Below are 18,242 nucleotides of genomic sequence, written 5' to 3' on the forward strand. Positions count from 1 at the left end.
ATACAGACCAGAGACAACTTTTTATGTTTTATGAAAGTGGTCTTCAGTTGGTACAGGGGTAAAGTTAAACTTCTCAACTGGACATGGTAGGACACACTCATAATCCCAGCACTCACTTGATGGAGACTGGATAATCAGGAGTTCAAGTTCACCTGAGCTGGGCAGTGGTGGCACACACCTTTAATCCCAGCACTCGGGAGGCAGAGGCAGGCAGATCTCTGTAAGTTTAAGGCCAGCCTGATCTACAAGAGCTAGTTCTAGGACAGGCCCCAAAGCTACAGAAAAACCCTGTCTCGAAAAACAAACAAAACAAAACAAAAAAGATAATTTCCCCTTTTAAATTTTTGAGATGGGGAATCTCCGTATGAAGTCCAGGCTGGCCCAGGGCTCACAGAAATCTGCCTGCCTGTCTCCCAAGTGGCCTAAATTACCCTCGAAATTCGCGTTTGATGCTTACCTCTCTTGACGAAGACGTTGTCCTTCCACAGAAGGAAAAAGTAATTGTGCAGTTGTCAGATCCAAATCTGACATCAGGAAAGGGAAAATGTTTACTTACCTTACTAAAGCCATCCAGCAGCTGTCAGAGATGAAAAGTCTGGCACCCATAGCATCAGTACCCGTTGGCTGACTGGCCAGATCTCAATCGGTAGAGATAAGGATTCTCCCCTTCTCCCCCCTTCCCCCCCCCCCCCCCGTTACTGTCCTGGAGCTAAAGAGTTGAGACAGCTCAGCACTGAGCAGTAACAGACTTGACGCTGGCAGGGCACACACGGTTCATCTCGTGTGCTGTAAGCTGTACGGGTTAGTGCTGTAACCTTACCTTAGACCTTAGTGTCTCCTGTTTGGAAGTGTTGGAACCCTGTTACCTTATCACCTCGGACCCCATGGGCAAGGCTTGCGGGGACCCTCCCAGGGATCTTCGAATTACACTGTGAGTAAACTTTGGGCACAGAACCTGATACTTGGCTTTTGGGACTAGCTCCAAGGATGCTGCTAAAAGCAGACATGTCCTCAAGACCAGAACTTTCTCTCCGGATAATGAAAATTACATTTTTTTTAAATATATTTTATGTGTGTGGGTGTTTTGCCTGCATGTGTGTCTGTGCACCAGTTGTGGTGCCTGAGAAGAACGAGAAGGTATTGGATCTCCCAGAACCAGAGTTACAGGTGATTGTGCGCTGCGTGTGGGTGCTGGGAATTGAACCTGGGTCCCCTGGAAGAGCAGTCATCGCTCTTAACCACGGAGCCATCATCTCTCCAGCTCTGGAATTTACAATTGCTGTGCCTTCCTTTAAGGGAAAAGGGAGACTGGGTGGAACGCCCATTTTGTTTTGTTTGGTGCTGGCAGATTTTATGTGTTAAATCCTTTAGGCAAATGAATTCCTTCACTGACCTCTTCATTGAGAGGTTAACAACACATAGAGCGTTTAGGTTATTACTTACCTGTGTAAACAGCAAACTCTCTGGGTACAGTGTGGTTCCCATGGTGATACATGTAGGGATTGCTCCAAAGGGATGATTGAGTTCATCTGAGTCAGGATGCTCCTCCCTCTGGTCAGGTGAGAGGCATCAGGAGGGCTGCTGTCTGTCTCCAGCCTGATTCCTTTCTCTGAGAGCCCAGAAGCTGTCGTCATGACTTAGATTCCTCTAACCTTTGCTTCAGGGTGCTGGGGGAGTCATTTCTCTGCAGTTCTCAGAATTGTTTCCCGAGGCCTCCATCTACACTCAACACACTCAATAGTGTTTGTCTCTGGAGCCCACATTCCTTTTACTAATATTACCGCCTCAACTTCACCGTGCCAAAACTCACTGAGCACTTGCTGTGTGCCGGGTGTGTGCTGCCGTGTGCCAGGTGTGTGCTGCTGTGTGCTGCAGTGTGCCGGGTATGTGCTGCCGTGTGCCGGGTGTGTGCTGCCGTGTGCCGGGTGTGTGCTACTGTGTGCCGGGTGTGTGCTGCCATGTGCCGGGTGTGTGCTACTGTGTGCCGGGTGTGTGCTGCAGTGTGCCGGGTGTGTGCTACTGTGGGCTGCCATGTGCCGGGTGTGTGCTGCCGTGTGCCGGGTCTGTGCTGCCGTGTGCCGGGTGTGTGCTACTGTGTGCTGCCGTGTGCTGGGTGTGTGCTACTGTGTACAGGGTGTGTGCTACTTTGTGTCTTCCATCATGATTCTGAGTGCAGTTAAGAGACCCTTGTGAAAAAAAAAAGGAGGGGGGGGACAGCGTGAATGGTAACCGGACTGGCTGAGTCTAAGAAGTGCATCTTCAGAGCCCATGTTAGCCTCTCCTGTGAGAAACACTACCTTTTTCTTTTTTTTGCCTTTTTTTTGTTTTGTTTTGTTTTTAAATTTTATTAATTATGTATACAGTATTCTGCCTGCATATATGCCTGCAAGCCAGAAGAGGGCACCAGATCTCATTACGGATGGTTGTGAGCCACGTTGTGGTTGTGGGAATTGAACTCAAGACCTCTGGAAGAACAGCCAATGCTCTTAACCTCCGAGTTATCTCTCCAGCCTGCCTTTGGTTTTTTTGAGACAGGGTTTTTTTTTTTTTTCATAGCCCTGGCTGTCCTGGAACTCACTATGTAGACAGGGCTGGCCTGAAGTCACAGAGATCCACCCGCCTCTGCCTGAGAATAAAGGCATATGCCACCATGTAGATGGATTTATCTTAGGGCCACAGCTCACAAAAAATGACACAGAGACTTAATAATTACCAAAGCTTGAGCAAGCTTAGGCTTTTCCTACTAGTTCTTTTTTTTTTTTTTCGAGACAGGGTTTCTCTGTGGCTTTGGAGCCTGTCCGTCCTGGAACTAGCTCTTGTAGACCAGGCTGGTCTCGAACTCACAGAGATCCGCCTGCCTCTGCCTCCCGAGTGCTGGGATTAAAGGCGTGCGCCACCACCGCCCGGCTCTACTAGTTCTTATAACGCAAATTAACCCGTATTTTTACATCTCCGTTCTTTTATGTGGCTCAGTTACATTTACTGTGTACTGCCCATCCTCCTCCTCTGTTTCTGGCTGGCAGTTCTGCCTTTCTTCTTCCCAGAGCTCTAGCCAGAAGTCCCTGCAATGCCTCCTAGCTATTGGCTTTTAGCTCTTTATTTAACCAGCCACATGACACATCTTCACACAGTATAAAGGAATATTCCACAACACCACCATGCCTGGCGGAAACACTACTTTTTTTTCTTCTTTTTTTTTTTTTTGGTTTTTTTTTTTTTTCGAGACAGGGTTTCCCTGTAGTTTCTAGAGCCTGTCCTGGAACTAGCTCTTGTAGACCAGGCTGGCCTCGAATTTTCTTTTTTTAAATATTTATTTATTATGCATACAATATTCTGTTTGTGTGTATGCCTGAGGGCACCAGACCCCATTACAGATGGTTGTGAGCCACCGTGTGGTTGCTGGGAATTGAACTCTGGACCTTTGGAAGAGCAGGCAATGCTCTTAACCTCTGAACCATCTCTCCAGCCCCGAAACACTACTTTTCAGTGATGGAGTCCAGCCAAATCTTGACTTTGCATCTACTCTAACTAAACAAGTCCAAATAAAAATTAGACCATGAGATTCTGATGTGAAACAGAAGGACTAAGTGAAACCTGTCTGGCTTTAGCAGTTCCCTGGTACAAGGACAGTGCGTGTCTAGATAGAGGGAGGTGATGGAGCCTTAATGCGAGTGCATGCGTGCATGCGTGTGTGTACACTTGTGTATGTACATGCTTTGTGTGTGTACACGTGTGTATGTGTGTCTGTGTGTGTACTATGAATCAAACACAAGGCCTTGTGCATGTTGAACACAAGCTGTACCACACTGTGTCACATCCCTACTCATCCCTATTATACAATTTCTTTTAGTCTGATGCAACCCAAGATGGTCTTGAACTGGTCCTCTACACTGTTATTTTTTTTAAAATTAAGGTTCTGAAGTTTATGCCTGCTAGGCAAGTACTCTACCACCGAGCTCTATCCTCAGACATTTGTTTATTGCAAGACAGGGACTAAGTTATCCAGGCTGGCCTTGAACTCGCTCTGTAACCAGACAGATCTTTAACAGTCTTCCATTTCAGACTCCTGTGTAGCTGAGACTACAGGTATCAGCCTGTACCGCCAGGTATATCTCTATGATGCCACAGGAGGGCAGAGGAGAAAAGGAGGAGGGACAAAGCAGGGAAGGGGGAAGGAGAGCAGGGTACAGTCCAGATGCCCATTGCTCCCATGCCAGTGAGATCGTGAGAGAGTGACTGCCTTGAATGTGGGTCCCTTGCTGCCACCTAGTACCTCCTGCTTGTCTACTATTTCTGTGTAGGGAGCCACAGAAGTGCCTGTCCTGGCCTCTGCCACCAAGTTTCAGACAGTGGTGTGAAGAGAAGATGCTTAGATTTGGGGCATCAGTCAGGACCTTCTGGCCTGTTGCCCCGGTGCCTGGCGTGTGCCAGGGAACACCTCCTGATCCTGTTTGGACCACTTGGGGGGAAACAGCCCTCCTTGTACATCCTTTTGTACACCTGCCGCCTGGCATCAACTCTGTTTCTCTACCATTTCTGGCTGTGGGCCTCACTGAGCCTAAGTGACTTACAGTTTCCCAAAACAACGTGAGCTGTCCAGGGAGTTTTCAGAACAAACACTGAACTTCCCAATTATGCTGTAAAATGGAAAATTCCCAACTCACACAAATGTAGTAAGAGTCTAATGAACTCAGCCTCAGTGGACATTCTGACAAAAGTGCTTCCCTGTACCCCTCCCCCAATTGTTTCTTTCTGCTGGCTATTTGTGTAAGACCAGATCTTTGTAGCCCAGGCTGGCCTCGAACTCAAGATCCTCCTGCCCCAGCCTCTGGAGTTCTGGGATTACAGATGTGCGCTCGGCCTGTGCTACCTGGCTTTCTCTGGGTCCTTGATCCCAGGCTGGCATTAAACTCCCTATGTAATTGAGGATGACCTTGAACTTCTGATCCTCCTGCTTCCACCTCCTGAGTGCTGGGGTTGCAGGCATGGATTACAACTATGTCTAGTTAGGCAATGCTAAGGATAGAACCTTGGATTTCATGTATGCTAGCTAAGCTACATCCCCAGCCATCTCTTGGTGTCTTTTGAATAAAATCTCCTATGTAGAATTTCACCTGTCCATACAAATGAGATGCTGACATCTCATTTGTACATTGAAGCAGTTATACTGCAGCGCAGTAGGAGGATGTGAGAAGCAGAAGAAAGGAGATGCTTCATAAATAACCTTATGAGGCTGGGTGGTAGTGGTGCACACCTTTTCATCCCAGTGCTTGGGAGGTAAAGGCAGGTGGATCTCTGTGAGTTTGAGTCCAGCTTGATCTACAGAGCAAATTCCAGGACAGCCAGGATTGTCCCACAGGGAAAACCTTGTCTCAAAAAACACAATTCTTCTGAGAATGGAGAAGTGACTCAGTGGTTAGAGCACTTGCTGAGGACCTGAGTTCAGTTTCTAGCAGTCACATGGTGGCTCACAGGGCCTGTAACTGCAGTTCCAGTAGATCTGACATGGTCATCTAGATGCTGTCTGAGTGTGCATGTGCTCACACATGCTCACATGTGCACATACCCTTCCAACATTTTATATGTGTAATTAAAAAGATCTAGAGTCCCTGTAGACTATTGTACCTGTAGTCAGCAGTAATACATTGAAAACTTAATGTTTACAAGAAGGTAGCCAGATGTGGTGGAACATGCTTAGAATTCCAGTACTCAGGAGGATTAGAAGTTCAAGGCCAGCCCAGGCTCTTTGACACCTTGTCTCCAACATAAAATAATTCACTGAAGGATAGATTTCATTGAATTTGTTCTTGCCACCATAGAATAGCCCAAAATAAAAAGTACACAAGAGAAGCCATCTATCTCTGTTCCTCTGCTGTGAGGAAGAGTCGACTTCATGAGAATTCAGCGGGTGCCCTAGTAGAAGTGATCCACATGATGTCTTTCCTTAGTGGTGTGGCCAAGCAAGTCTAAGGAGCTCAGTGTCCTTTGTGTTGGCCCCAACTGTCCATGTAGGTTCTTTAGGGTCCAAACTTTGCCACAACCAACAAGCTTTACAGGGGTTACCGCTCAAAGTGGCAGAGTCCCCAAAACAGAATTCATGTGTTTCCAGCCACAATACTGCTGTTGAGAGAACAGTATTTATGAAGTAGCACTTTGTTCAACTCAGATACTCAAAAACGGTGGATCCACGTATGGCATTTAATCAGAATGTCCCCCTGGTCACATAGGTGACCAAAGGCAAGACAGATGCTGGAGGAGAAAATACCTCGAAGTTATGTTCTCTCTGTCAGATTTGTCCACTGTAGGAAGCTCAACCCCAGCTGGCCTAAACGATAAAGACCTTTGTGTTCAGAAGCGCAGATGTAGGACAGGATGTGAGGCTCGTGCGAGTGACTCACCAGAGTTGTCACGGTCCCTGCCAGTCACAGTGTCCTAGTTCTGTCCCCCTGGAGCTGGAAGGTGCAGTGTTCCTGGCCCAGAAAACAAGCCAGCTGCCTGCCCGAGTTCAGATGTGGAGTAAAGTTATTCAAATCAGACATCTTTCCCAGTAGGCCGTCACAATTCACTGCGTGCTTCAAATTTGTTGGAAGTTTCATATCCTTAAAACCAGTCCTTGGCAAAGGAGAGAAGCTTGCAGTGATTGGGTTAACCTTAAACTAATTTGGGTCTATCCCCAGAATTGAAGACACTCCCTCGATGGTGTCATTTCCTGACAGTAGGGAGAAGAGGTATGGATGGTGGGAAGTTCACCATCATGCCCAAGTTGGTCTTTCTTAGATCAGCATCAAATTCCATCAAATAACAGTTCCCATTCCAAGTGTCCTCATCCGTTCCCATCCAGTTTCCATCGAGGAGGAGGTCTACGAGCAGGTCCAGAGCCGCATCTTGTCCAAAGTTTAGAGTTGAGTCCCTAGCCTTAAGCCCAGGATATGGAGGCAAATACCTTCCTTTTTTGATTTTCTTCCCTTTCCAGTAATACTTTCTGGTCCTTCCTAGAGTGAATCTCTTGGAATTGAACAGTAGCAAAGTGATTCTGGAGCCCGTGAACAGTCAAATCTCTGCCCCCTTCAGCTGCAGTTCAATCCTATGTAGAATAGGTGACCTTTGCGCAATCTGGCCCAAAGCCATAGCAACCGGCACAGAGGCTAAGAGTATTATTAGATACAACCTTAGGTCAGGCTCTGGAACAATAAGATGGTTAGGGCTAGGAAGTAGGTACTGTTCTGTTCATGTCCTGTTCCACACTCCAGAAGTCTGGGTAGAGTGCACGGTTTTGTATCCCTCAAGACAAGGTATGCCTAAGCCAGTTGATGTAAGAGTGTCAACAGCCCTTTCTGGGAAAGTTGCTCCCACCCTGGAAAAAGTCACTCCCACCCTGGAAAAAGTCACATTCATTCATGCATGCATGCATTCATTCAAGCGTTTATCGAGCATTTGCCAGAAGCACAAGGCCTGGGGACACTACTTGTGAAAGATGTAAACACAGTCTCTGCTTGCAAAGAAAAAGGCAGTCAGCCAACAAGAGACAAAGAGGCAAGTACTAGTCACCTTTTCATCTCTGTGGTCAAATGCCTGTGAGGAACAATTTAAAGGAGTGAGGGTTTCTTTTTGGCTGACAGAATTAGGAGTTTCCGCCCATTAAAGTGGGGAGGGCATGGCAGAGCATATGTCCAAATCTTGATTGTCAGGAAGCAAAGAGAGACAGCCTGTCCCGGTAGCCCCCCTCTGACTTCTTTTTACCCCGTAGGCTCCTAACTTATGGGATCATGCCACCCGCATCCAGGGCAGCTCTCTGGGAGCCCTCGCCCATGCAGTGTGCTTTACTGATCTCCTAGGCGCACTTCTCAGCCCAACCACGTTGACCCTCAAGATTACCCATCATGCAGTATTCTGGAGTGGGAGACATATGAACGCCTCAAGCAGGGCTGTGATGCAGGTGAAATGGATATTAAGAAGTATCTCTGTGACAAGGTATGGTGGCACATACCTTTACTCGCAGTACTTGAGAGGCAGAGGCAGTCAGACCTCTGTGAATTAAAGGCCAGGCAGTGTTGCATAGTGAATGCCAGGCCAGCCAAGACTGCATAGTGAGACCCTGTCTCAAAAGAAAATCCTACAGATGGATGGATGGATGGATGGATGGATGGATAGACAGAAGGACAGATAGATGGATAGATGGATGGATGAGATGGATGATGGATGGATGGATGGATGGATGGGTGAATGGATGGATGAAGATAAAGCATATCCGTGGGGCTGGAGATGACTCAGAGATTAAGATTAAGGCTGCTTTTCTAGAGGACCTGAGTTTAGTTCCCAGAATCCACATGGTAACTCACAATCACCTATAATTCCACTTCCAGGGACTGACACCCTCTTCTAGCTTCTGAAGGCACTGTACACACATGGTATGCAGACATACAGTTAACACACAAATATACACATTAAATTATATACATATTTTTCTGCGTGACAGACCTGGCTGTCCTGGAACTCACTCTGTAGACCAGGCTGGCCTTGAACTCACAAACCCCTCCAGCCTCTGCCTCCAGAGTGCTGGGATTAATGGCATGTGTCTATACACCCAGCTAAATAATAATTTTTTAAAAGAATATTTACTTATTTATTATGTATACAATACTCTGTCTGTGTGTATGCCTGAAGGCCAGAAGAAGGCACCAGACCCCATTACAGATGGTTGTGAGCCACCATATGGTTGCTGGGAATTGAACTCTGGACCTTTGGAAGAGCAGGCAATGCTCTTAACCTCTGAGCCATCTCTCCAGCCCCGCTAAATAATAATTTTTCAAAGACTTACAAATGTATCTGAATGCTCCACTGAGAAAGTGATTGTCAGAGATTTTAAAGAAAGCCAAGTACTTTTCCGTTCAAGTTCTTTAAAACATAATGAAGAAACCAAAATAGCACCATTGGTAATGACAGAGACTCCATTCAAAGATAAAACCTTGGGGGTCCCAAGGTGGCTCAGAGAGTGCTTGTGGCTTAATCTGGTGACCTGACTTTGATCCCTGGGACCCACACAGCAAAAGCAGAGACCTAAGTCCCACAAGTTGTCCTCTGAATGTCCAGCAGATGTCATGGAGTGTGTGTGTGTGTGTGTGTGTGTGTGTGTGTGTGTGTGTGTACAGCGTGTTCGTGGAGGCTGGAAAAGAACCCTGAATGTCAGTCCTCAGGCGCTTTCCACCTTTTGTTTGAGACGTGATTGTCATTGGCCTGGAACCTCGCCACTTAGAACAGGCTGCTGCTCACAAATCAAGCTCTTTACCTCTGGAGCCTCTTCCCTGGTCTGGAATCCACTTCTTTTTTAAAAATTTTTAAAGGTTTATGTTATATATATTATGACTGTTTTGCTTGCTTATATGTGTGTCCCACATGAATGTCTGGTGCCCCCGAGTCTTGAAGGCACAGCCTCTGATCCCCTGGAACGGGTTTTACGCATGATCTGGAGGTGCCGATGGCTGTGAGCCACGTGCAGTGAGAAGGTGAGCAAGCTGCGTTCCCGCCCGGCTCCCAGCCGCCTGGCTAGCATATGCCCCAACATAACAGCACACAAATTGTATTCTTTTAAACACTGCCTGGCCCATTAGTTTCAGCCTCTTATTAGCTAATTCTCACATATCTTGCTTTAACCCATATTTAGTAATGTGTGTAGCACCACGAGGTGGTGTCTTACCGGGAAAGATTCAGCATGTCTGACCTGGCGGCTGGCTCCATGGCAGCTCTCTCACTGAGGAGTGGCATGGCGATTGATTAACTTCCCTCTTCCTCTCAGCATTCTGTTCTGTCTGCTCCACCCACCTATGTTCTAACCTATCAGGCCAAACAGTTTCTTTATTAATTAACCAATGAAATCATCATACAGATAGAAGACACACCTACATCAGCCATGTGGGTGCTGGGGACCTGACTCTGGTCCTCTGAAAAGTAGTAAGTGCTCTTAACCTCTCTAGACGTGTCCCGTCCCCCCCCCCCCACTATGTTTTTCGTCTTTGTAAATCAGGATCTCATACATCCTAGGCTGGCTTCAAAGTTATTATGTAGCCAAGAACGGCCTTAGACTTGTTTCTCCTGCCTCTACCTCTAAAGTGCTCGGATTACAGGAATGAGCATGGTTCTAAGTCTTGGAGACAGTGTCTATGGATGCTGAGTATAGTTGATACTGTAGGCTAGTTCACTCTTCCTCCTCTCTCCTCCTTTGCCTTTCTCTGCTGTAGAGACTACATCCTGGAGACTACATCTCCCAGGCTCCTGTGCAGTTAGCAGTAGTAATTGGCATGTTGGGTAGATGAGAAGTAAGTAAGGAACTGTGCTAAGGAAGTTTCTGTTGAGGGAAAAACAGCGTGTGACATTTCCTAGTCTTTTCCACCTGGCTGACATCTGAAATCCAAGTCATGACAGTGAAGTCAAAACCAGAAGTAAAAAGTCACCAGGATTGCCGGGCGGTGGTGGCGCACGCCTTTAATCCCAGCACTCGGGAGGCAGAGGCAGGCGGATCTCTGTGAGTTCGAGGCCAGCCTGGTCTACAAGAGCTAGTTCCAGGACAGGCTCTAAAAAAAAAAAAGCTGCAGAGAAACCCTGTCTCGAAAAACCAGAAAAAGAAAAAAGAAAAAAAAAAAAAGGAAAAAAAAAAAAGTCACCAGGATTGCAGATGTCCATTCTGTGTCACCTAGTGGTCCCAGAAATACTGGGTAAGAAGCTGGGATGTGACTCAGTTGGCTTTTACCCATGAAGTTCTGTGTTAAAGCCCAAGCATATAAACCGGGTGTGGTGCACAGGTAGGTGTGGTGCACAGGATTGGTGCACAGGTGTGCTGCACAGGATTGGTGCACGGGTGTGTTGCACACCTGTAATCCAGCAGACGCAGCTGAATCATAAACTCACAAGGCCATCTTTGGCTTACATAGTGAGTTAGCAGCCCGCCTGAGCTACACGGATCCCTTGCTCAAAAACAAGGCAGGCACTAGATAGGCATCACAGCCCCCAAGAGCACTGGCTACTCTTTCAGAGGATCTGAGTTTGGTCCCCAGCATCCATGGAGTGGGGTGGGGATGGGCGAGGCTGCAGACTGCCTGTAACTCCATCGCTTGGGGGATCTACTCCTGGCACCAGCACACATGTGGTATACATCCACATAGACATATGCACATAAACAAAAATAAAAAAAAAATTTTAAACTCGAGCAAGGTAAAAATTTCTATTTCCTGGGATACCTGTGTGTAGCCTTGGGCTCATGCACATACTGTTATTTGCAGTTGACACAGCATTTCGTGCTATGAGTTTGAAACTGTTCGTTTAGCCATTAACATCAAGGCCATGGAGTAAAGGGTGACCTGGGACACACTCTGGGGTCACAGGTGTTTAGACTTGAATGACAGGAGGGAGTCCCAAAGGAAACAGGGTTGCCAAGGTGACAGGAGCAGGGACAGAACCAGAAGCAGGTGGGGAAGGAAGCTAGGAGAGAGAGCCAGATGGCCTCTTCCAGGGCTCCCAACCCCCACCCCAGCTTCACTGACCAGGCTTGCTCTTCCCTCCGCCTCACCCTGCCCAGCCCCGCCCCAATGGCAATATAAGAGCAACACTGTCCCCTGACTTTCAGGCTTTGGCTGCCACCCCCCTCCCCCACGACCATGCCAGCAGACCTCAGCGGTACCTGGTACCTTCTCAGCAGTGACAACTTCGAGGGCTACATGCTGGCCCTGGGTAGGACCCGAGGGTTGTGCAGCAAAGGGGACAATGGAGGGGAGCAAGACTCTAGCTTCGGGCCTCGGGGTTGAGCAAAGGCCATCTGTCCTGTCTTGTCTGTTCTACGTCCTCCTGTCTCCCGTAGGTTATGCTCTCGGTTGGGTTATGTTGCTTAATCCTGCCCTTGTCCCTGACTCCCCGCATCCATCTTCAGTCCCCCTGTCTATCCTCTTTCCTCTGCCTGCCTTGTCTTGTCTGACAGCCAATAGTCCCTGCCCACCCCAGTCTGGTTCCTCCGTGCCCCTCTGCATCCGTTGAGTCTCAGATGTGCCTGTATTCCTGTCTATCCAATTCTGTGTGGGGGCGGTCAGGACCAGCCGGGGCTCTGAACCAGGCAGACAGCAACTACAGGGCCTGCTCTGGGTAAAGGAGACCACTGCAGACTCCTGCAGATGAGCAAGCCAGTAGAGTCAGCCTGGGTTGCCTATGCATGCGGTGGGAAAACTGAGTCCTGGACCCTGCTCTGTGGCCACCAGTGGGGTGTATGGGTCCACAAGAGTGGGTCTGGTAACTGTCCCTGCTTCCCAAAGGACTCTCGAGATGTTGCTGCCCTGCAAACTGAGTCTATTCAGCTTGCTCTGATTTTATGGATTTGGCAGCCCCTGTTATTATATGTAGAGTACCATTGTTTACTTGACAGGCTTGCTCTGGGATTTATTTGTTTGGGTTTTTTGTTTATCTATTTTGAGACAAGGTCTCCCTTTTAGGTCGAGCTGGTCTGAACCTCACTATGTAGACAAGGCCAGGAAATCCTCCTGCCTCAGTCTTCCAAGTATAAGAATTACAGGTCTAAGCTACCATACCTTGGTACACTTGCTACTTGACAAACTCTTCCTTTTGCCTTCCAGTAAATAGAACAGAATTCAACACCCCAGTAAAAGCAATTTTTATTTTTATTTTTTAAATATTTATTTATTTATTTATTATGTATACAATATTCTGTCTGTGTGTATGTCTGCAGGCCAGAAGAGGGCACCAGACCTCATTACAGATGGTTGTGAGCCACCATGTGGTTGCCGGGAATTGAACTCAGGACCTTTGGAAGAGCAGGCAATGCTCTTAACCACTGAGCCATCTCTCCAGCCCTAAAAGCAATTTTTAAAAAGTCCTCTTGAGGGACTAGAGAAATGGCTCAGTTAAGAGCCCTTACTAGCTGCTTTTCCAGAGGACCCAGGTTTGGTTCCCAGTTGCCCTGTTAGAAGGAACCCAACACCCTCATCTGGCCTCTGTGGGTACTCTGTGGTGCACAGACATGCAGGCCGGTGTCACACATACACATGAAATAAATAGATAACATTTATAAAAATGTTCTAAGTCACTGAGTGTAGTAGCTCACACCTTTAATCCCAACACTTGAGAGACAGAGGCAACTGGAACTCTGTGAGTTAAAGTTCCAGGACCGCCAATGTTGTTACCCAGAGAAACCCTGTCTCAAAAAATCCCCACAAGAAAAAAAAATCTCTTGAGTCAAGCATGATGGTACACACCTATAATCCAATAGTTGGAGGTAGAGGCAAGAGAATCAGGAGTTCAATGTCATCTTCAACTCTGCACCAAGTTCAAAGACAGCGCGGGTTATGTAAGAGCCTGTTCTAAAACAAATTGTCCTCTGATTTATACATACCCACACATAAATAAATGTAAAATATTAAGATAAAAATATAAGAGCAATAACTTTCCAGGTATCAACTTTGCAACTCGTAAGATCGCCAAGTTGTTGAAGCCACAGAAGGTGATCAAACAAAATGGGGATTCCTTTACCATCTACACATACAGCAGCCTAAGGAATTATCTTGTTAAATTCAAAGTTGGAGAAGAATTTGAGGAAGATAACAAAGGCCTGGATAACAGAAAATGCACGGTAAGGCAGTAGGGTGTGACTAAGAGGTAGGGCTCTCACTTAGCGTGCATGAAAGCCGGCTAAGATTTCTAGCACCTTATGGTGCTAGAAAAGAAAATAACATAGACTTGGGGCTGTAGAGATGGCTCAGCAGTTAGAAGCCCTTGCTGCACTTGTAAAGAACCTGGGGTCCAATTCCCAGCACCCACATAGCTGCTCACATCCTCCTACAACTCCAATTCCAGGGATGCCCTCTTCTGACTTCTGTGAGCACCAGGCATGCACACAGTATACATGCATACATATAGGCAACACACACACATACACACACAATAAAAAATTTTTGAAATGTAGCATAGGCTATCAGTTTCACAAGGTTAGCTCAGCATGCATCCTACCTGATGATATTAGGGATCCTGCCAGAACAAAGTGTTGTTTTCTCTCTTCCTTCATGCAGAGCTTGGTTACCTGGGAGAACGACAAACTCACTTGTGCGCAGAAAGGGGAGAAGAACAGAGGTTGGAGCCACTGGATTGAAGGGGGCCAGTTCCACCTGGTACCTACCACATTTTGTTCTTTAAAATCCATTTTTGGCGGGGAGGGGAGAGTTTTAAATCTCTATTTCTTTATTTTCATTCATGTGAGTGTATACCTGCACATATGTGCACCACATACATGCAGCGTGTGCAGAGACCAAAAGAGGGCACTGGATCCCCTTGGAACTGGAGGTACTGGTGGTTGCGAGCTGCCCAGTGTGGGTTCAGGGAACAGCACCCTGGTCCTTTGCAAGAACATCAAGTACTCTCAGCCTCTGTGCTATCTTGCCATCCCCTTGTTCTGATTCTTTATTACATTTTTTTACTATTTTAAAAAATTGTTGTCATAACAGTGTATTTTGATCATATTCTTTGTCCTTACCCAAGTCTTCCCAGACTATCCTGTCTCCCTAACTACCTGATTCCATATTCTTTCTTGGAAACCAAAATAAACCCAAAAGAGAAAGACAGGATGAGAGAGAGAGAGAAAGAAAGAAAGACCAAACCATAACAGCATCAAAAACTTAGAGTCTAGTTTGCATTGATTCACTTCCCCTGAGCATGAGGTCGGCACCTGGAGCGTGGCTGATGATACCCAGGACCATTGGAGAAAACTGGTTTCCCCTCTCTCAAGAAGGTATCAATCGCAAATAGGTTCGTAGCTAGGGGAGGGGCTTTGGCCATTTTTTTCTCCCTGGTTGGATTTTGTCCGGACCTATGCAGGTCCTGTGCATGCTGTCAGGCTCTGTGAGTTCATACACACATCAACCCTGTTGTGTCTGGGAGATGCTGTCTCCTTGGAGTCACCCACCGCCTCCGGCTCTTACAGTATTTCTGCCCTTCGGCATAGATCCCTGAGCCTCCAGGGACGTCTTAAGGCGTCCCATTCAGTGCTGAGTGTGCTAAGGTCTCCCACTGCCTGTCTGTTGTTCCACGGTGGCTCTCAGTCAGTGTTCATCACCGGCTCCTGCTAGAGGAAGCCGCTCTGGTGAGGATTGAACAATGGATACATTAGCCATGGACAGTCGCCCTACCTTTCTCGATCAAGTTACCTTCATGTCCTGCTCAGGATGCTCTGCCTTTTTATTCAATATTGTAACATTTTCTGGAGACTGGAGAGATGGCTTGGTGGTTAAGAGCATTGACTGTTCTTCCAGAGGTCCTGAGTTCAATTCCCAGCAACCACACGCTAGCTCAAAACCATCTATAGTGGTATCTGATGCCAAGTTCTGTCTGGTACCCTCTTCTGTCATGGGCATACATGCAAATAGAACACTCATTTACATAAAGAAATAATTTTTTTTGTTTTGTTTTGTTTTTCGAGACAGGGTTTCTCAGTGTAGCGTTGGCTGTCTTGGAACTTGATCTGTCAACCAGGCTGGCCTCAAACTCACAGATATCTGCCTGCCTCTGCCTCCTGAGACCTGAGATTAAAGGTATGCCGCCGTTGCCTGACTAAATGAATCAAAAAAAGAACATTTTCTGTGACTGGAGCCATGGTTCTATGATTAAGAGCACTGGTTACTCTTCCAGAAGACCGCCACTCAATTCCTAGCTGCCACATTGTGGGCCACAACTGTTTATAACTCAAGTCTCAGGGGATCTAATCCCTCTTCTGTGGCCTCCTCTGGCTCTTCAGGCATGTGTACACAGATGTAAATGCAGACAAAACACCCATGCACATAAAAATAAGAGCTTATGCCAAGTGGTGGTGGCATATACCTTTAATCCCAGCACTCAGGAGGCAGGTGGATCTCTGTGAGTTCAAGGCCAGCCTGGTGTACAGAGTGAGTTCCAGGACAACCAGGGCTGTTACACAGAGAGACCCTGTCTCGAAAAACCAAAACCAAAACCAAAAGAACCTTTTACTGGGACTGGAGATGGCATCAGCAAATGAGAAGGTGCTGCTCTTTCAGGAACCTGAACCTGACTCCCAGCACCTGTGTTGGGGCTCACCGCTCCCTCTAACTCTAGCCCTAGGGGATCCAACACCCCTTTCTGGCCTCTGATGGTAACAGCGCTCATGTGCACATACCCCCATACAGACACACACTTACACATAACCGAAAAATAAAAGTAAATATTAAAAAAGAATGTTGTATAGCTTTCTAGATCATTTTTCTGTTGAATTCACTGTGTATTTATATTTTTTACTTTATTTCTTTGGGGTTTTGGTTTTGTTTTGTTTTGAAACAGGGTCTCTCTGTGTAGCTCTGGCTATCCTGGAATTCACTATGTAGACCAGGCTGGCCTCAAACTCAGATAGATCCACCTGTCTCTGTCTCCCAACTGCTGGGATTAAAGGTATGTGCCACTACTACCTGTCTAAAATGCACATTCTTCTAAAATTTGTAATTTTGAAATAAAAAGAGATTGTTTGTTTGTTTGTTTTTTTCAAGACAGGGTTTCTCAGCCGGGCCGTGGCGGCGCAAGCCTTTAATCCCAGCACTCAGGAGGCAGAGGCAGGTGGATCTCTGTGAGTTCAGTGCCAACCTGGTCTACAAGAGCTAGTTCTGGGACGGCTCAGGACAGGCTTCAAAGCTACAGGGAAACCCTGTCTCAAAAACAAAACAAAACCAAAAAAAAAAAAAAAAAGAAAAAAAAAAAAAAAGACAGGCAGGGTTTCTCTGTTTAGCAGATCTGGCTGTCCTGGAACTTACTCTGTAGACCAGGCTGGCCACAAACTCAGCAATTTGCCTGCCTCTGCCTCCTGACTGCCAGGATTAAAGGTGTCTGGCGCCACTCTTGGCTGAATTCACCATGTATTTTTAAAATCATATATTAGGGCGGTGAGCTGTCTGTTTCATGGTCCATTTGGCTGAGGGACTGACATTTTAATGAAACACATCCTTGATTGAATATTAAAGAAAACCGTTGCAGGTTCTGGTGGTGTAGTTCAGCTGGTGGAGCACACGCTCAGCACGTGGGAAACCCTAAATTGGAGCCCACATCTGTAAGTGTGACAACTGGGAGATGGCAGCAGGAGCATCAGAAGTTCAAGGTCATCTTCAGCTACAGAACAAGTTGGAGATTAGCTTGAACTATATGAAATCCCCAAAATAATAGTGTCTCAGGGTGGTCTCTACTATGAATAAAGCTCAGGCCCCTGGTGCGTCTTCTTCCCTCGAGAGGCGGGGGCACGGCTCACTCGGTTGCTTCTTTAAGGCCTCCTCACAGAGGAAGCATTGATTTGTTTCACAATCAGAACTTCCTGACTGCAGCTTACAGCTCAAACTAATCAACAGCTCTAAAGCACAATATAGAGGTATAAAATTCTGCTTTTAGAAAGTGTAAAACTGGTGCCAGATAAGGCACCGAGTGCCTTGAATACCAGCGCTTGGGAAGCAGAGGTCAGCAGATCTTTGTGCATTTGAGACCAGCCTGGTTTACATAATGAGTTCCAGGACAGCCAGCGCTATGTAGAGACCCTATCTCAGAAAAATTATAAAGCCGTGCCTTTGTTTGTGGGTTTTCACTAACGCCAGGAGAGATCAGGATTAAATTGTTGACACCTGTTTTGTGTCAGAGTAGGAGAAGTAAGGGCAGAGAAGACCCTACATGTGTTGCCGGGAGGCAAAACCCCATTTGATGTCAAACATGCTGAGAATGAACACCAACTTTCTTCTTCTTCTTCCTCCCTTTCCTCTCACAGGAAATGTTCTCCGAAGGCCAGGTGTGCAAACAAACGTTCCAGAGAACTTGAACCATCCTGCAGCAGAGTCTACTTGAGGCTGCTAAGTGCTGAATTGCCCGCAGAAGGCCTGGGTGTTTATCTGTCCTGGTTTGATGAAGGGCTTGGTAATTGGAAAGATGTCATTCAGCCTGTGCTAGAAGCTGTTTGGCTGCAGGACAACTTCAGTTTCAATAAACCTGTCCAAGTGATGCTAATTGTATTTTTCTTTCCAAATTTGATGTGATCTCTATCTATCTATCAATTTATCTATCGTCTATCTATCTATCTATCTACACACATACATACACACACATTTGAGAGAGGGTCTTACTATGTAGCCCTGGCTAACCTGGAACTCACTATGTAGACCAAGTTGGCTTTGAATCCGCCTGTTGGCCTGCTTTTACCTCCTGAGTGCTGGGATTGAAGG

At 46.7% G+C, this 18,242-nt stretch overlaps 1 protein-coding gene across 1 annotated transcript; it reads left to right on the plus strand.

Annotated features, from left to right (window-relative positions):
• Positions 1 to 11,648: 11,648 nt before the first annotated feature.
• Positions 11,649 to 17,842, plus strand: Rbp7 (retinol binding protein 7). Its single transcript, XM_038334349.1, has 4 exons — positions 11,649 to 11,721; positions 13,446 to 13,624; positions 14,061 to 14,159; positions 17,792 to 17,842. Exons 1-4 carry the CDS (start codon positions 11,649 to 11,651, stop codon positions 17,840 to 17,842), a joined length of 402 nt encoding a protein of 133 aa, XP_038190277.1.
• The last annotated feature ends 400 nt before the right edge of the window (positions 17,843 to 18,242 follow it).

This window comes from Arvicola amphibius, chromosome 6 (genome assembly GCF_903992535.2).
Source record: "Arvicola amphibius chromosome 6, mArvAmp1.2, whole genome shotgun sequence".
In the NCBI taxonomy this organism is placed as follows: domain Eukaryota; kingdom Metazoa; phylum Chordata; class Mammalia; order Rodentia; family Cricetidae; genus Arvicola; species Arvicola amphibius.

Excerpts from the sequence above, each read along its gene's own strand:
- Rbp7 (XM_038334349.1), top strand. The coding sequence starts at position 11,649 with ATGCCAGCAGACCTCAGCGGTACCTGGTACCTTCTCAGCAGTGACAAC. Across the intron at positions 11,722-13,445 it reads GGGCTACATGCTGGCCCTGG|GTATCAACTTTGCAACTCGT; the intron begins GTAGGACCCGAG and ends ATAACTTTCCAG. Across the intron at positions 14,160-17,791 it reads AAGGGGGCCAGTTCCACCTG|GAAATGTTCTCCGAAGGCCA; the intron begins GTACCTACCACA and ends TTCCTCTCACAG.